Source organism: Pleurodeles waltl, chromosome 4_2 (assembly GCF_031143425.1).
Source record: "Pleurodeles waltl isolate 20211129_DDA chromosome 4_2, aPleWal1.hap1.20221129, whole genome shotgun sequence".
NCBI lineage: Eukaryota > Metazoa > Chordata > Amphibia > Caudata > Salamandridae > Pleurodeles > Pleurodeles waltl.
In genome coordinates, this window is record NC_090443.1 from 45,730,255 (window position 1) to 45,749,192 (window position 18,938).

Below are 18,938 nucleotides of genomic sequence, written 5' to 3' on the forward strand. Positions count from 1 at the left end.
GTAATACATTTTTGAACGCGTATCAATATGTTTTTTGTGAACACGTAGTAACACTGGAGCAGTGTATGAATCTCAGCTTGGTATTGGGCAAATATAATGTGTCAAAGCATACACCAATGTATTTAGCATTTATGGATCGTACTATGGCGTTCAACTGTGTGAACCGGGCAAGTCTATGACAATTTTGGCGATGGTGAAGCCCCTTCTCCATCTACTGGTATCCATGCATGATAACACTTGAGCCACAGTGAGTTTTTGCCACAACGGTGAACTCTAAGGTAATTCAAACTGAGAGCGGGGTGAGACAGGGTTGTGTACTTGCACCCTCTGTACATTAATAAACTTGGTACATATCTGACATCATGCACACCAGAAGTTCCTATGGTTCGTGGCTCCCCATCGCAGCCTCGTTATAGGCAATTGATGTAGTTTTATTGGCTTGCATGCCTAGAGCCCTGCGATTGATGGTCCATTCATTTATGGATTTTATGGGCACCCTTCACTTGCTAAACCTTTCCAAATCTTGTGTTATGGCCTGCGGCCCAAAGAGTATTCCTTTATCAAGTATATCAGTAGGAACAAGCCACCTAATTAGTTTTAATACTTTCTTATTAAGGGGTGATTTTTAGTTCCACTAGCTTAGGGTCACCTGACATAGCTGATCGAAGATTAAGCTATAGAGGGCTGTTGACTCACTTTTTAGTTTGCTGCTTCCACCAGAGGGTCGAGCATTTGCTCCCAAGTTACAAATCCATTCCTCTCAATTTTCTCCAGTTGCTGCATATGGGGCGGGAGTCTGGGGCATACGAGCTCCCTCAACTATACAGGTGGAGGAAAATAGCTTCCGTCTGAAGCTTCTATTTGTTCCCGCTTCCACTTCCTTTGCCATACTGAGTTAGGGCAGATTTATTTAAAGTGACTATCCAAATTTGCCCCCGCTGATATGGCTTTCCATTTGGAAAAATTATGAGGCACGCCTGATAGAAATATAACTAAAAACTGTCTAATATGTGACAAAGGTCTAAGTATTCCGAAGCTGGAATTTAAAAAAAAAAAAATATATATATATATATATATATATATATATATATATATATCTCCTTTAAGTTATTGGCTTACCACAAGCCAATACTAATGTTGAAACATGTTGCTAAGGGCAGGAAGCAAGTGAAAAAAGGTAAAGCACAGAAACTTAAAAATCATGGTTTTACCAGAAATATGCAACATTGTTTTTAATCCCTTTTATTAAATCCAGAGATTTTACACATTGCATGCTTTTTTTTTTATATAAACAGCTTAACGATCATGAAACGTGTTTTTATGTGAGCTCTTTCCTACGGGCAGCTGTATGTTCTATAAGTTCAAAGCACCCCGATTAAGCCACAGTTCTTTTATTTTATTAAGTACCCATTGAATTATGCACTGGAGCATTGCTATCGGGAACACAAAGCACTTAGATTTTTTTTTGATTTTTTTTTTTTTTTTTTTTTTTTTTTTAATAGCGCACGTTCTGTTTTTATAAGTTAATTATATGGAAAATGTCACTTACCCAGTGTACATCTGTTCGTGGCATTAGTCGCTGCAGATTCACATGCTGTGCATAGTTCGCCGTCTGGTGTTGGGCTCGGAGTGTTACAAGTTGTTTTTCTTCGAAGAAGTCTTCGAGTCACGAGACCGAGGGACTCCTCCCACTTCGGTTCCATTGCGCATGGGCGTCGACTCCATCTTAGATTGTTTTCCCCGCAGAGGGTGAGGTAGGAGTTGTGTATGCTAATAATAGTGCCCATACAATGGAATAAATACGTATGTACAAAATGAAGGTTTAATGTAATATATTTACAAATGTACAAATGTTCAAGATCTACTTCTAAACGGCTACAGGCTCCCGGGGAGGAGGGTGGGCGCATGTGAATCTGCAGCGACTAATGCCACGAACAGATGTACACTGGTTAAGTGACATTTTCCGTTCGGTGGCATGTGTAGCTGCAGATACACATGCTGTGCATAGACTAGTAAGCAGTTATCTCCCCAAAAGCGGTGGTTCAGCCTGTAGGAGTGGAAGTAGTTTGAAATAAAGTTCTTAGTACGGCTTGACCTACTGTGGCCTGTTGTGCAGATAACACATCTACACAGTAGTGTTTAGTAAATGTATGAGGCGTAGACCATGTTGCTGCCTTACATATTTCGTTCATTGGAATATTTCCTAGAAAGGCCATAGTAGCACCTTTCTTTCTGGTTGAGTGTGCCTTTGGTGTAATAGGCAGTTCTCGCTTTGCTTTAAGATAGCAGGTTTGGATGCACCTTACTATCCATCTGGCAATACCTTGTTTTGAAATTGGATTTCCTGTATGAGGTTTTTGGAAGGCAATAAATAGTTGTTTTGTCTTCCTAATTTCTTTTGTCCTGTCAATGTAGTACATTAGCGCTCTCTTGATGTCTAATGTATGTAGTGCTCTTTCAGCTATTGAATCTGGCTGTGGGAAGAACACTGGTAATTCCACTGTTTGGTTTAAGTGGAACGGTGAGATAACCTTTGGTAAGAATTTTGGATTTTGAACAACCTTATTTTTGTGTATTTGAATAAATGGTTCTTGTATGGTAAACGCCTGTATTTCACTTACTCTTCTTAGAGATGTGATGGCAATTAAAAATGCAACTTTCCACGTTAAGTATTGCATTTCACAAGAATGCATGGGTTCGAAAGGTGGACCCATGAGCCTTGTCAAGACAATGTTGAGGTTCCATGAAGGAACAGGTGGTGTCCTTGGTGGTATAATTCTCTTTAGGCCCTCCATAAACGCTTTAATGACAGGTATTCTAAATAGGGAAGTTGAATGAGTAATCTGCAGGTAAGCAGATATTGCTGCGAGATGTATTTTTATGGAAGAGAAAGCTAGATTTGATTTTTGTAAATGTAGTAAATATCCTACTACATCTTTCGGAGATGCATGCAATGGTTGAATTTGATTATTATGACAGTAACAAACAAATCTTTTCCATTTACTTGCATAGCAGTGTCTAGTGGAAGGTTTTCTAGCTTGTTTAATGACCTCCATACACTCGAGTGAGGCCTAAGTGTCCAAATTCTAGGATTTCAGGAGCCAAATTGCTAGATTCAGCGATGCAGGGTTTGGATGCCTGATCTGTTTGTGTTGTGTTAACAGATCTGGCCTGTTGGGTAGTTTGACATGAGGTACTACTGACAGGTCTAGTAGTGTCGTATACCAAGGTTGTCTTGCCCATGTTGGTGCTATTAGTATGAGTTTGAGTTTGTTTTGACTCAATCTGTTTACTAGATATGGAAGGAGAGGGAGAGGGGGGGAAAAGCGTACGCAAATATCCCTGACCAATTCATCCATAGAGCATTGCCTTGGGATTGCCGGTGTGGGTACCTGGATGCAAAGTTTTGGCATTTTGCGTTTTCTTTTGTTGCAAATAGATCTATTTGAGGTGTTCCCCAAATTTGGAAGTAAGTGTTCAGGATTTGGGGGTGAATTTCCCATTCGTGGACCTGTTGGTGATCCCGAGAGAGATTGTCTGCTAGCTGGTTCTGGATCCCTGGAATAAACTGTGCTATTAGGCAAATGTGGTTGTGAATTGCCCAATGCCATATTTTTTGTGTTAGGAGACAACTGTGTCGAATGTGTCCCCCCCCCGTTTGTTTAAATAATACATTGTCGTCATGTTGTCTGTTTTGACAAGAATGTATTTGTGGGTTATCATGGGTTGGAATGCTTTCAACGCTAGAAATACTGCTAACAGTTCTAGGTGATTTATATGAAACTTTCTTTGATGTACGTCCCATTGTCCTTGGATGCTGTGTTGATTGAGGTGTGCTCCCCACCCTGTCCTGGAAGCATCTGTTATCACGTATTGTGGCACTGGGTCTTGGAAAGGCCGCCCTTTGTTTAAATTTGTACTGTTCCACCATAGAAGCGAGATGTATGTTTGGCGGTCTATCAACACCAGATCTAGAAGTTGACCCTGTGCATGTGACCATTGTGATGCTAGGGACTGTTGCAAGGGCCGCATGTGCAATCTTGCGTTTGGGACAATGGCTATGCATGAGGACATCATGCCTAGTTTTAATACCATCTTTGCATGTATCTTTTCTTTTGTGTTGGATACATGGCTTGTATCACCTTGTGAAAAGTTTGAACCCTTTGTGGACTTGGAGTGGCTATCCCTTCTGTAGTGTTGATTGTCGCTCCTAAGTATTGCTGTGTTTGACACGGCAAAAGGTGTGACTTTGCATAGTTGATGGAGAAACCCAGCTTGTAAAGGGTTTGTATAACAATCTGTGTGGTGTGAACACTTTGTTAGCGAGTTGGTCTTGATTAACCAATCGTCTAGGTACGGGAACACGTGTATTTGCTGCCTCCTGATATGTGCAGCTACTACTGCTAGACATTTTGTAAAGACTCTTGGCGCTGTTATTCCGAATGGCAACACTTTGAATTGGTAATGTATTCCTTTGAATACGAACCTTAGGTATTTCCTGTGCGAGGGATGTATCGGTATATGGAAATACGCGTCTTTTAGATCTAACGTTGTCATGTAGTCTTGCCGTTTCAGCAGTGGTATTACGTCTTGTAACGTGACCATGTGAAAGTGGTCTGATTTGATGTAGGTGTTTAGTGTTCTGAGATCTAATATTGGTCTCAGACTTTTGTCTTTTTTTGGTATTAGAAAGTACAGCGAGTAAACTCCTGTGTTCTTTTGTGGATTTGGTACTAATTCTATTGCGTCTTTTTGCAGTAATGCTTGAACTTCTAGTCCTAGAAGGTCTATATGCTGTTTTGACATATTGTGTGTTTTCGGTGGGACGTTTGGAGGGATTTGGAGAAATTCTATGCAATAACCATGTTGGATAATTGCTAAGACCCAAGTGTCTGTTGTTATTTCCTCCCAAGATTTGTAGAACTGGCTTAGTCTTCCCCCCACTGGTGTTGTGTGAAGGGGTTGTGTGACCTGTGAGTCACTGTTTATTTTGAGGGGTTTTGGGACCTTGAAATTTTCCCCGGGAATTGGCCCCCTCTGTATTGGCCCCGAAAGCCTCCCCTTTGATATTGTCCCTGGTAAGTAGGTGGTCTTGCTTGTGAGGAGCTGGCTTCTGTGGCTTGACCTCGAAACCCTCCTCTGAAAGTTAGTTTGCGAAATGTGCCAAATGTGCCTCTGCCCTGCGGGGAATAGAGTGCGCCCATGGCTTTGGCTGTGTCGGTGTCCTTCTTTAATTTTTCAATTGCAGTGTCCACTTCTGGCCCAAACAATTGCTGTTCATTAAACGGCATATTGAGCACTGCCTGTTGTATCTCAGGTTTGAAGCCAGATGTGCGCAGCCATGCGTGCCTCCTTATCGTCACAGCAGTATTTATTGTTCTTGCAGCTGTATCTGCTGCATCCATAGAAGAACGTATCTGGTTGTTGGAGATATTTTGTCCCTCTTCAACCACTTGTTGCGCTAGTTTCTGGAATTCTTTGGGGAGGTGCTCGATGAAATGCTGCATCTCGCCCCAATGGGCCCTGTCGTATCGCGCTAGGAGTGCTTGCAAGTTGGCAATGCGCCACTGATTTGCAGCCTGTGCAGCAACCCTTTTCCCAGCTGCATCAAACTTGCGGCTCTCCTTGTCCGGAGGTGGTGCGTCGCCTGATGTATGCGAGTTTGGCTCTTTTACGAGCTGCTCCTACGACTACTGAATCTGGTGTCAGTTGTGATGTAATAAAAGCCGGGTCTGTGGGCGGTGCCTTGTATTTTTTCTCCACCCTTGGGAGTTATTGCTCTGCTTTTAACTGGCTCCCTAAAAATCTGTTTAGCGTGCTTTAGCATTCCCGGGAGCATAGGAAGGCTTTGATAATGGCTATGGGTGGAGGACAGGGTGTTAAAGAGGAAGTCATCCTCGATAGGCTTCGAATGTAGCGATACATTATGAAATTGAGCTGCCCTAGCTACCACCTGTGCATATGCTGTACTGTCCTCAGGTGGTGAGGGTTTAGTTGGGTACGACTCTGGGCTATTGTCCGATACTGGAGCGTCATAGAGGTCCCATGCATCCTGATCATCCTGGCTCATGGTGGTATGAGCTGGTGATTGTGGTGGAGTCTGTGCCGGTGATACACGAGTTGACGGTGGTGGAGAGGGTGGAGGAGTTACCTTCTTTACCACCGTTGCTTGTGGTGGCTTGTCTTGTTGCTGGAAGTCAAGTTTCCTTTTCCTTCTGATTGGGGGGGAAGAGTGCTGATCTTCCCTGTACCCCTTTGGATAAAGATCCGCTGTTGCGTGTGACCTACTTCTGTTGTTTGTAATTCCTCCTCAAATCTGTCTTTTTAGTTGGGAGGACAGTGATTGTTCCTCTGAGTAGGAACTGGTTTTCGGTTCGGTTGCCGGGTGTTTTGGCACCGAAACCGTGTCTTTAGTTTTTTTCGGCTCCGACGAGATCTTTCTTTTTTTCGGTGTCGTGCCCTCTCGGTGCCGAGCAGCTTCGGTGTCGCTGTGTCTGTGCCGAGCAGCTTCGGTGTCGCTGTGTCTGTGCCGAGCAGCTTCGGTGTCGCGGTGTCTGTGCCGAGCAGCTTCGGTGTCGCGGTGTCTGTGCCGAGCAGCTTCGGTGTCGCGGTGTCTGTGCCGAGCAGCTTCGGTGTCGCGGTGTCTGTGCCGAGCAGCTTCGGTGTCGCGGTGTCTGTGCCGAGCAGCTTCGGTGTCGCGGTGTCTGTGCCGAGCAGCTTCGGTGTCGCGGTGTCTGTGCCGAGCAGCTTCGGTGTCGCGGTGTCTGTGCCGAGCAGCTTCGGTGTCGCGGTGTCTGTGCCGAGCAGCTTCGGTGTCGCGGTGTCTGTGCCGAGCAGCTTCGGTGTCGCGGTGTCTGTGCCGAGCAGCTTCGGTGTCGCGGTGTCTGTGCCGAGCAGCTTCGGTGTCGCGGTGTCTGTGCCGAGCAGCTTCGGTGTCGCGGTGTCTGTGCCGAGCAGCTTCGGTGCCGCGGTGTCTGTGCCGAGCAGCTTCGGTGCCGCTGTGTCTGTGCCGAGCAGCTTCGGTGCCGCTGTGTCTGTGCCGAGCAGCTTCGGTGCCGCTGTGTCTGTGCCGAGCAGCTTCGGTGCCGCTGTGTCTGTGCCGAGCAGCTTCGGTGCCGCTGTGTCTGTGCCGAGCAGCTTCGGTGCCGCTGTGTCTGTGCCGAGCAGCTTCGGTGCCGCTGTGTCTGTGCCGAGCAGCTTCGGTGCCGCTGTGTCTGTGCCGAGCAGCTTCGGTGCCGCTGTGTCTGTGCCGAGCAGCTTCGGTGCCGCTGTGTCTGTGCCGAGCAGCTTCGGTGCCGCTGTGTCTGTGCCGAGCAGCTTCGGTGCCGCTGTGTCTGTGCCGAGCAGCTTCGGTGCCGCTGTGTCTGTGCCGAGCAGCTTCGGTGCCGCTGTGTCTGTGCCGAGCAGCTTCGGTGCCGCTGTGTCTGTGCCGAGCAGCTTCGGTGCCGCTGTGTCTGTGCCGAGCAGCTTCGGTGCCGCTGTGTCTGTGCCGAGCAGCTTCGGTGCCGCTGTGTCTGTGCCGAGCAGCTTCGGTGCCGCTGTGTCTGTGCCGAGCAGCTTCGGTGCCGCTGTGTCTGTGCCGAGCAGCTTCGGTGCCGCTGTGTCTGTGCCGAGCAGCTTCGGTGCCGCTGTGTCTGTGCCGAGCAGCTTCGGTGCCGCTGTGTCTGTGCCGAGCAGCTTCGGTGCCGCTGTGTCTGTGCCGAGCAGCTTCGGTGCCGCTGTGTCTGTGCCGAGCAGCTTCGGTGCCGCTGTGTCTGTGCCGAGCAGCTTCGGTGCCGCTGTGTCTGTGCCGAGCAGCTTCGGTGCCGCTGTGTCTGTGCCGAGCAGCTTCGGTGCCGCTGTGTCTGTGCCGAGCAGCTTCGGTGCCGCTGTGTCTGTGCCGAGCAGCTTCGGTGCCGCTGTGTCTGTGCCGAGCAGCTTCGGTGCCGCTATCTCGGTGTCGACCCTTTTCTGCACCACTCTCTCGGTCCCGAGATTGCTGCGTGCCTGTGTCTCGACCCGAGTCGGACGACTTCGGCACCAGCTCGCCCTTTTTCGGTGCAGATGGACGGTCACCTACTTTATGGGTTAAGCCATGGCCTGTTGGCAGTGGCGTCCCCTGGGCTTTGTCTGTTTTTTCGTGTGATCTTTGTTTCGACGTTTTACTCACGGTTGGTTGCTCTTCGACGTCGAATTCTTCGGAATCCGACTCGTGGATGGAGAGAGTTTCTTCTTCCTCGAACCGTTGTTGTCCTGTCGGCGTGGACGCCATCTGCAACCTCCTGGCTCTTCGGTCTCTGAGCGTTTTTCTCGACCGAAACGCGCGACATGCCTCACACGTCTCCTCCTTGTGCTCGGGGGACAGGCACAAGTTACAGACCAAATGTTGGTCTGTATAAGGATATTTATTGTGGCATTTAGGACAGAACCCCGTTCCATCAGTCTTCGTGTTGCACGCGGTCGGGCCGACCAGGCCCCGACGGGGGATCGAAAATACCCCGAAGGGCTACCGGAGCTCTTGAAGGTTCGGTGTTGATTTGCCCTAACTATCCAGATACCGAACGAAACAATACCGACGAATTTTCCCGAGATTCTAACTTTCCGACCCGAAACACGGAGCGAAAAGGAACACGTCCGAACCCGATGGCGGAAAAGAAACAATCTAAGATGGAGTCGACGCCCATGCGCAATGGAACCGAAGTGGGAGGAGTCCCTCGGTCTCGTGACTCGAAAAGACTTCTTCGAAGAAAAACAACTTGTAACACTCCGAGCCCAACACCAGACGGCGGACTATGCACAGCATGTGTATCTGCAGCTACACATGCCACCGAACACTTATTTTCACGATATTTAAAGGATTACTGTGATTATACTCAGGAAGTTTTATTTATTTCTACTTTTATGGTTGCATGGCAGGCGAATAAAGTTTGTTTTGACCGTCTAAATTTGAGGGTTCAGAAATTATTAAGAATCAAATGTTTCAGTTGAGCGGACCCTAGAGGGTCTCCAACATGTGTTGGTACTTTAGTTGCGATGTCAAACAATCCAAGACAATGGTTAGTACCCGCTTTCAAATCTCAAACGATAAACTCTGCCATGCTTTTCCAGTTCGGCAACACCTTATGGCTCTCCGATTCCTCTACTTCAGTGATAGCAGATTTGCAGCAGCTCATAAATAATATGAAATGAAAATGTCACTTACCCAGTGTACATCTGTTCGTGGCATTAGTCGCTGCAGATTCACATGTTTGGCACAGTCCGCTGCCTGGTGTTGGGCTCGGAGTATTACAAGTTGTTTTTCTTCGAAGAAGTCTTTTTTGGTCACGGGACCGAAGGACTCCTCCCTCTTCGGCTCCATTACGCATGGGCGTCGACTCCATCTTAGATTGTTTTCCCCGCAGAGGGTGAGGATGGAGTTGTTTGGTATAAATAGTGCCCATGCAATGGAGTGAATATGTATGTACGTTAAGAGTTTATAATAATTATTTACAAATGTACAGATGTTTAAGATTTATGATCTACTTCTAAACGGCTACAGGCTTCCCGGGGAGGTGGGAGGGTACATGTGAATCTGCAGCGACTAATGCCACGAACAGATGTACACTGGGTAAGTGACATTTTCAGTTCGATGGCATATGTTGCTGCAGATACACATGTTTGGCATAGACTATAAAGCAGTTACCTCCCCTAAAAGCGGTGGTTTAGCCTGTAGGAGTTGAAGTAGTTTGGAATAATGTTCTTAGTACAGCTTGGCCCACTGTAGCTTGTTGTGCATTTAGTACGTCTACACAGTAGTGTTTAGTAAACGTATGAGGCGTAGACCAGGTTGCAGCCTTACATATTTCGCTCATAGGAATGTTTCCTAGAAAGGCCATTGTAGCACCTTTCTTTCTGGTTGAGTGTGCCTTTGGTGTAATAGGCAATTCTCTTTTGGCTTTAAGATAGCATGTTTGAATACATCTGACTATCCATCTAGCAATGCCTTGTTTAGAGATTGGATTTCCTATGTGTGGTTTTTGAAAAGCTATGAACAGTTGTTTTGTTTTCCTGATTAGCTTTGTTCTGTCAATGTAATACATTAGTTCTCTTTTGATGTCTAATGTATGTAGTGCCCTTTCAGCCACAGAATTTAGTTGTGGGAAGAACACTGGCAATTCTACTGTTTGATTTAAATGGAATGGTGAGATTACCTTTGGCAGAAATTTTGGATTTGTTCTTAGAACTATTTTATTGTTGTGTATTTGAATAAATGGTTCTTGTATGGTAAATGCCTGTATTTCACTTACTCTTCTGAGGGATGTGATTGCAATGAGAAATGCGACCTTCCAGGTTAGATATTGCATTTCACAGGAATGCATGGGTTCGAAAGGTGGACCCATGAGTCTTGTTAAGACGATGTTAAGATTCCATGAAGGAACTGGTGGTGTTCTTGGTGGTATAATTCTTTTTAGCCCTTCCATGAATGCTTTAATAACTGGTATTCTAAATAGAGACGATGAATGAGTAGTTTGTAGGTAAGCAGATATTGCTGAGAGGTGTATTTTTATAGACGAAAAAGCGAGATTTGCTTTTTGCAAATGTAGTAAGTATCCTACTATGTCTTTAGTAGAGGCATGTAATGGTTGTATTTGATTGGCATGGCAGTAGTAAACAAATCTTTTCCACTTAGATGCATAGCAGTGTCTAGTGGAAGGTTTTCTAGCTTGTTTTATGACCTCCATGCATTCTTGTGTGAGGTCTAAGTGTCCGAATTCTAGGATTTCAGGAGCCAAATTGCCAGATTCAATGATGCTGGGTTTGGATGCCTGATCTGTTGTTTGTGTTGTGTTAACAGATCTGGCCTGTTGGGTAGTTTGACATGCGGTACTAGTGAAAGGTCTAGTAGAGTTGTATACCAAGGTTGTCTTGCCCATGTGGGTGCTATCAGTATGAGTTTGAGTTGGTTTTGACTCAACTTGTTTACTAGATATGGAAGGAGAGGGAGAGGGGGAAAAGCGTACGCAAATATCCCTGACCAACTCATCCATAGAGCATTGCCTTGTGATTTGCGGTGTGGGTACCTGGATGCGAAGTTTTGGCATTTTGAGTTTTCTTTTGTTGCGAACAAATCTATCTGGGGTGTTCCCCAAATTTGAAAGTACTTGTTCAGAACTTGGGGGTGAATTTCCCATTCGTGGACTTGTTGGTGGTCTCGCGAAAGGTTGTCAGCTAGTTGGTTTTGTATTCCTGGAATAAATTGTGCTATTAGGGGAATGTTGTTGTGAATCGCCCACTGCCAAATTTTTTGTGTTAGGAGGCACAATTGTGTTGAGTGTGTTCCTCCTTGTTTGTTTAAATAATACATTGTTGTCATGTTGTCTGTTTTGACAAGAATGTATTTGTGTGTTATTATGGGTTGGAAGGCTTTTAACGCTAGAAATACTGCTAACAGTTCTAGGTAATTGATATGAAATTTTGTTTCGTGTATATCCCATTGTCCTTGAATGCTGTGGTGATTGAGGTGTGCTCCCCACCCTGTCATGGAAGCATCTGTTGTTATAACGTATTGAGGCACTGGGTCCTGAAATGTCCGCCCTTTGTTTACATTTTTGCTGTTCCACCATAGAAGCGAGAGGTATGTTTGGCGGTCTACCAACACCAGATCTTGAAGTTGACCCTGTGCCTGTGACCATTGTGATGCTAGACACTGTTGTAGGGGTCGCATGTGTAGTCTTGCGTTTGGGACAATGGCTATGCATGATGACATCATGCCTAGAAGTTTTAGCACAAATTTTGCTTGTATCTTTTGGTTTGGAAACATAGCACTTATTACCTTGAGGAATGCCTGCACTCTTTGTGGACTTGGAGTGGCAATTCCTTTTGATGTGTTGATGGTTGCTCCTAGATATTGTTGTGTCTGACACGGTTCTAGGTGTGATTTTGTATAGTTGATGGAAAACCCCAGTTTGTGAAGGGTTTGTATGACAAATGTGGTGTCGTTTGCGCATTTTTTTACTGTGTTGGTCTTGATTAGCCAATCGTCTAGGTAAGGGAACACATGTATCTGTTGTCTCCTGATGTGTGCTGCTACTACTGCTAGACATTTTGTGAACACTCTTGGTGCAGTTGTTATTCCGAATGGCAACACCTTGAATTGGTAATGTATTCCTTTGAATACGAACCGTAGGTACTTTCTGTGAGAAGGTTGTATTGGTATATGAAAGTACGCATCCTTTAGGTCTAATGTGGTCATGTAATCTTGCTGTTTGAGCAGTGGAATGATGTCTTGTAGTGTGACCATGTGAAAATGGTCCGATATGATGTAGGTATTTAGTGTCCTGAGATCTAATATTGGTCTTAATGTTTTGTCTTTTTTTGGAATTAGAAAGTACAGGGAGTAAACTCCTGTGTTTTTTTGTTGTACTGGTACTAACTCTATTGCATCCTTTTGCAGTAGTGCTTGAACTTCTAGTCCTAAAAGTTCTAAATGTTGTGGTGACATTTTGCGTGTTTTGGGAGGGATGTTTGGTGGGAAGTTGTGGAATTCTATGCAATAGCCATGTTTGATTATTGCTAATACCCAATTGTCTGTTGTAATCTGTTGCCAAGATTGGTAGAATTGGCTTAGTCTTCCCCCCACTGGTGTTGAGTGAAGGGGTTGCGTGACTTGAAAGTCACTGTTTAGGTGGAGGTGTTTTTGGAGTCTGGAATCTTCCCCTACTCCTTGGGAATTGACCCCCCCTATATCCCCTGAAACCTCCCCTTTGGAAGGAACCCTGATATGGTGTGGTTCTTGTTTGTTGGCTGGTGGTGTCTGGGTTGGCCACGAAACCCCCCTCTAAATGGAGTTTTTCTGAAAGAGCCTCTGCTCTGCGGGGAGTAGAGTGCGCCCATGGCCTTGGCCGTGTCCTTTTTAAGTTTTTCAATGGCTGTATCCACTTCAGGGCCAAAAAGTTGTTTTTCGTTGAAGGGCATATTAAGGACAGCCTGCTGGATTTCAGGTTTGAAGCCTGAAGTGCGGAGCCAAGCGTGTCTCCTTATGGTGACAGCAGTGTTGACTGTTCTCGCTGCAGTATCGGCTGCGTCCAGTGAAGAGCGGATTTGATTGTTTGAGATCGTTTGTCCCTCTTCAACTATTTGCTGCGCCCTTTTTTGGTATTCTTGGGGAAGATGGTCTACGAGAAGTTGCATCTCATCCCAGTGAGCGCGGTCATATCAGGCCAGCAGCGCTTGAGAATTTGCGATGCGCCACTGGTTGGCTGCCTGTGATGCTACTTTTTTTCCTGCCGCATCAAATTTTCTGCTTTCTTTGTCCGGAGGTGGGGCGTCACCAGATGTATGGGAATTTGCTCTTTTGCGAGCTGCCCCTACTACTACGGAGTCAGGTGGTAACTGCGAAGTAATAAACACTGGATCTGTGGGTGGTGGTTTGTATTTTTTATCCACCCTTGGGGTGATGGCTCTTGATTTTACGGGCTCTTCAAAAATTTGTTTTGCGTGCCGTAACATCCCCGGTAGCATTGGGAGACATTGATATTGGCTATGTGTAGCCGAGAGGGTGTTAAATAAAAAATCATCCTCTATAGGATCTGAATGCAGTTGGACATTGTGGAATTCTGCAGCCCTAGCCACCAGTTGTGAGTATGAGGTACTGTCCTCTGGCGGTGACGGCTTTGTGGGGTATGAATCTGGATCATTGTCCGGCACTGGGGTGTCGTATAGGTCCCAAGCGTCTTGATCCTGATCATCTTGACTTATGGTAGTTTGCGCTGGTGAGTGCATTTGTGGCGGTGTTTGCGCCGGCGATGCCTGTTGTAGTGGAGAGGGCGGAGGCGTGACTTTTTTGACCACTTTGGCTTGTGGTTGTGCGTCATCCTTGAGGAGACTGATCCTTCTTTTCCTCATTATTGGGGGAAGGGTTGATATCTTCCCTGTGTCTTGCTGGATGTACAGTCTCTTTTGTGTGTAGTCTGATTCTACACTTTGGAGCTCTTGTCCAAATCTGTGCATCTGGCCACTTATTCCTTGTTCCTCTGAGTAGGATGAAGGTGTGGTATTTTTCGGCGCCGAGAGAGAATCTTTTTTCGGTTTCGGCACCGACAGAATTTTTGTTCCTTTCGGCATGGATTCTCGGTGCCGATGTTTTTCGGTGCCGGTATCTTGTTTTTGTCTCTCGGAGCCGCTTTCTCGGCTCCGAGGTTGCTCCATGGCGGTCCCTCGACCGGAGTCGGGTGTCTTCGCTATGGGCGTGCCCTTTTTCGGCGCCTTCGACGGGTCGCCTGTTTTATGGGTCGAGCCATGGCCTGTTGGCAGTGGCGTCCCCTGGGCTTTCGTTTTGTCGATGGTTTTACTTTGACGTCTTACTCACAGTTTGTTGCTGTTGTTCGACGTCGGAGTCTCCGGATTCTGATTCCGGAACCGAGAATGTTTCCTCTTCGTCGTCGAAACGTTGTTTTGTCGGCGTGGACGCCATTTGTAGACGCCTGGCTCTTCGGTCCCGGAGTGTTTTTCTGGACCGGAAGGCTCGACAGGCCTCACAGGTATCCTCCTTGTGCTCGGGGGACAAGCACAAGTTACAGACCAAGTGCTGATCTGTACAAGGATACTTACTGTGACATTTTGGGCAGAAACGGAACGGGGTCCGTTCCATCGGCTTCGATGTCGCACGCGGTCGGGCCGACCAGGCCCCGATGGGGGAATCGAAGCTACCCCAAAGTCTTCCGATGATCGGTGTCGATGTACCTAACTATCCCGATACCGAACGGAACAATACCGACGCTTTCTTCCGAGATTCTGACTAACTTTCCGAACCGAAACACGGAGCGAAAAGGAATACGTCCGAACCCGACAGCGGAAAAAAACAATCTAAGATGGAGTCGACGCCCATGCGCAATGGAGCCGAAGAGGGAGGAGTCCTTCGGTCCCGTGACCAAAAAAGACTTCTTCGAAGAAAAACAACTTGTAATACTCCGAGCCCAACACCAGGCAGCGGACTGTGCCAAACATGTGTATCTGCAGCAACATATGCCATCGAACATACCGTTTCCACAATACCATGTACACAGTAGTCACATGACGTTTAATTCAGCAGACCATGCTGGTCAGTAAAATGCTACACATATGCACATAGCTAACCCCCTAAAGATAATGTACTAATTTTTAAAAAGCATCATCAGAACAGATATCCAATCCTTTCCTAATACACTACCTGAGAGTAAACGGCATTGCATCAAATCGTCGTTCAACCTCACTGAAGAAGGCACGTGAGGTTTTCATCTTCAAACCGTATTGCTTGGAAGGGTCCCTTTTGTATATGGTGGTCCTCTGCCCAGCATCCTTTGGCTGAAGGAAAAAAATGAAACAGCTCTTAGTTCAAAGAAGGTCCTTTTTTTTTTTTTAAACCAAGTTATAATTACTCATTTTGTAGTTTTTAAGAGCAAACAGTCACTTTCTAGCCATTTTACTAGGATTAAGGAACGATATTAAGTTGCACAGTTAAGTAGCGGAACAATTCAGCAACCACATAACTGTAAGAACATTCACTGCATGTTTGAGCAAGGACAGACAGGCAGCAGCTGCGGTGGGGCATCATTACACAGAGAAAAGGTCAGGTGACCTATACAGAATGGGCCATGTTCATCAAGTGCACCTGTGATAGAATCCAGCACAAACGGTCAAAAAAGGAGACCATGGATAATCAAGAGATACTCATTCGACAAACCTTACGTGAAAAGCATTGCTCATAATGTGCAGAAGGTTGCTGCAGATTAATTGCATAAATGAAGTACAGAAAAAGGATGCATGAACCCAGCAAAATAGGAGTTTGGCACAACTGCGATCAATTATCTGCAGAGCATTTCCACTAGAACTCTTACCCCATAAGTATGTGCAACTGAAGTCAGAGAGCAGGGATGGATACAAGGCACTTGGACCATGAATTAATTACAAGACTCAAATTCCTCTGAGTAGAGACTCTTGGGGTGGATGAACGAGTATGCTTGAGAAGGAATTGCTAGCACTCAGGATAAAAAGTCATACAAGTAAATAGGGTGCCTCCTGGAACATAGGCTCGAGACAAAGTGTGTTTGGGAGGATGAAAGCGGGTATCCCTGGAAATTGTTTGAATGGTACAAACTGAAGGGCGTGGAAAAAGTGAGGCAGGTGCGGGCAGTCAAAAGGACAAGAGAAATACAAAGTTATCTGGGCACAGGAGATTCCAACATACAAGCTATGCTCCCGAGGAGTAACCCCACACATTTGGATCTGTACAGCATGCTGCAGTCAGGACACGTACTTGCGAAGAGGACTCCTATATATAATAAAAAATAAAAATAAAAAACGGTGCCAAAGATTTTTAAAGGAGGCACAGTGTACTGCACTGGGCTCATTGGTTGGTGTGCAGCTTGAAATAGTTAATTGTACAGTCCATCCTCACCTTTCCCTCTCCAGTGCTAACGAGGACATCTACGGCGTAGACTTCATGTACGTCAAACTCAGCCTTTTCATGGTCTTTCCTATAATAGAAAAACAGTATGGTGAAAAATTCTAGCATGAGATGCACGAGCATCTTGATAATTCAACTGGAAACCGAGTTCACTTCCAGAAGACTTTGCAAAACATTAAGGCCCTCATTCTGACCTTGGCGGTCTTTTCGCGAGACCGCCGAGTTACCGCCGCGGTGAAGACCGCCGACCGCGGCGGTATGCCGCTGTGCGCATTCTGACCGCTGGGAGCGTTCCGCCGGAAAACCGCCAGCAGCCACACTGGCGGTCGGCGGGAAAGTGGAGACTGGTCAACCTCCACCGCCACGCCAGCAGAACACCGCCCACAGAATTACGACCCACATTTCTGTGTGGCGGTCTTCTGTTGGCGGTCTTCTGTTGGCGGTCACCTCCCCATGGCTCCTGTCACCTCCCGGAGGACCAACGCACAAGGTAAGTTGTTCGTCCGTGAGGGGAGGGGGTGGGGGGGTGTTGTGTGATGTGTGCGTGCATGGGGGTGTGAGTGTGTAGAGGGGGTGTGTGAGTGCGTGCATGCGGGCGGGGAGTGCTGCTGTGCCTATGGGCAATGTGTGTAGTTCGGCGGGTGCGCATGTCGGCATGTATGTGTGCGGGTATGTGTCCCCGTTGTGTATGTGTGTGTGTAGGGGGTGTGTATATGTGCATGTTGGGGGTGTGTGCATGTCGGGGTGCGTGTATGTGCATGTCGGGGTGGGGAGGGGGTTCGTACCACCTCTGGGGGGTGGCAGGGGGGTGGAGGGTGTGGGGGGAGGACTCGGGGGGGGCAGTGGGGGGTGGGGGAGACCCCTATCAGTGCCAGGGAAGGAATTCCCTGGCCCCGATAGTGCCTACCGCCATGGTTCGCATGGCGGGTCCCGAACGCCAGAAACCGCGGCGGTAAGCAGGGTCATGATACCGTTGGCGGTCTTGGGTCGACCGCCGGACCGGAGTGCGCAGACTCCAGCCCCTCGTCATGACCGCCGTGGCTGTCGGAGTGGGGAAGTGGCGGTCGGTCGCGGCGGTGACCGCCGCAGTCAGAATGCCATTTTTAATACCGCCGGTCTGTTCGCGGTCCGACCGCCGCCTCTCCGCCGACCGCCAAGGTCAGAATGAGGGCCTAAGTCCACTAATCAAAATGCAGACCACCATGCTGAAATATTGAAAATGAGCCATCTCTGCTCTACATAGAATGGACAAGGGACAAGCTAGACAACGATAATGTCCAGATTAGCTATCAGCAAAGCACAATTAGCCTTAAAATTTCTGGACCTGGCAGTGGCCACAACATCTACGTATTTGTGATTGGTGGAAAGAGAATCCCCACCTGAAGCTAACAAAAAAAATAATAAAAAAAAAAAAAAGCACCCACTAACGGGAACCAGTCATGAAGACATATCCATCTATGCTCTGAACAAGACACTTCTTTTGTGACGTTGTCTGGCTTTCTACCCTCAATTTCTGATGTAGTCACCCGTTAGCACCACTGACTGGAGTCAAACTCCTAGCCTGCGCACACATACACACTTACACTTGAGGACAGAGCACGCTTCACAAATATTTCACATTTTCACGGAGACTACCAAACATACTTTTGCTGGTCAGTTGGGTTTTGGATGATCGTTTTTTCGCCATCGATCACATGCTGCTTCAGCTGATGCGACAGCATCCCTTGGAAGAAGAAACAATTGCATTACCAATGTTTTTCTGTACCAATGGACAGCCAGTTGGCTGCATACATTTTACTAGAGCAGTTTAGTTTCCATCCCTACGTTCTAGTTAGTAGCTTAAGTCTTAATCAAAACAGTTTAAATAACTGGGTAAAACTATTAAAAAGGGCAAGAAAATAGTATAAACAAATTAGAAGATAAACTGCCTCTAGCCATTACCAAACACCCAGGATGGCTACTTAATAGCCGGTCATATCAAATCATGAAAATGTTACCACTATGCTCGAAATTGTCAGACTAGAATGTTACATACACCACTGCCCCAAAATACAAAAGGGCAGGCAGTTGAATCATTTTCACCCATCACTGTGAAACAGAGCGCTCAATAATGAACTTAACTATGAAAAAAGGCTAACCTTGCCTTCTTTGTCAGTCTTATTTACAGAGCTCTAGGGCTTACCTTCAACAGCTGAACAGTTGAAGGACTGAGCAATTTTGTTCCAGGCCTCGGTCACCTGAGTGTTCTGTAAGAGCAATAATACAAGTTAGTGGATCAGAGTGGATCTTAAATAAAATAAAAACACAACACCAGTGTATTCTTTGCAGTGTTTTGGATAACATTAGAATCAGTAAACCGAAAGCACAACTTGTATTAATAAAAGGAAAGAAAAAAACTAGCAATACAAGGAAAGCAAAACTATTTTGAAAAGCCTGCTCTGTTTACATGCATAGCCGACAAACCTTTATTTATGGCACAAACCATAACTAATCCGGTCATCTGTTTTTTAACATTACAAATCAAAACAACAAGCTG

General features: G+C 46.4%; 1 protein-coding gene across 1 annotated transcript in view; it reads right to left on the reverse strand.

Annotated features, from left to right (window-relative positions):
• PA2G4 (proliferation-associated 2G4) overlaps positions 1-18,938 on the reverse strand; it is a 61,926-nt gene that overhangs the window by 22,375 nt on the left and 20,613 nt on the right. The window contains exons 6-9 of the mRNA XM_069230583.1: positions 18,585-18,648; positions 18,047-18,125; positions 16,394-16,472; positions 15,167-15,300 (exon numbers count right to left, since the gene is read on the reverse strand). Of these exons, the coding sequence (XP_069086684.1) occupies positions 15,167-15,300; positions 16,394-16,472; positions 18,047-18,125; positions 18,585-18,648 (356 nt within the window). The remainder of the gene's footprint in view (positions 1-15,166; positions 15,301-16,393; positions 16,473-18,046; positions 18,126-18,584; positions 18,649-18,938) is intronic.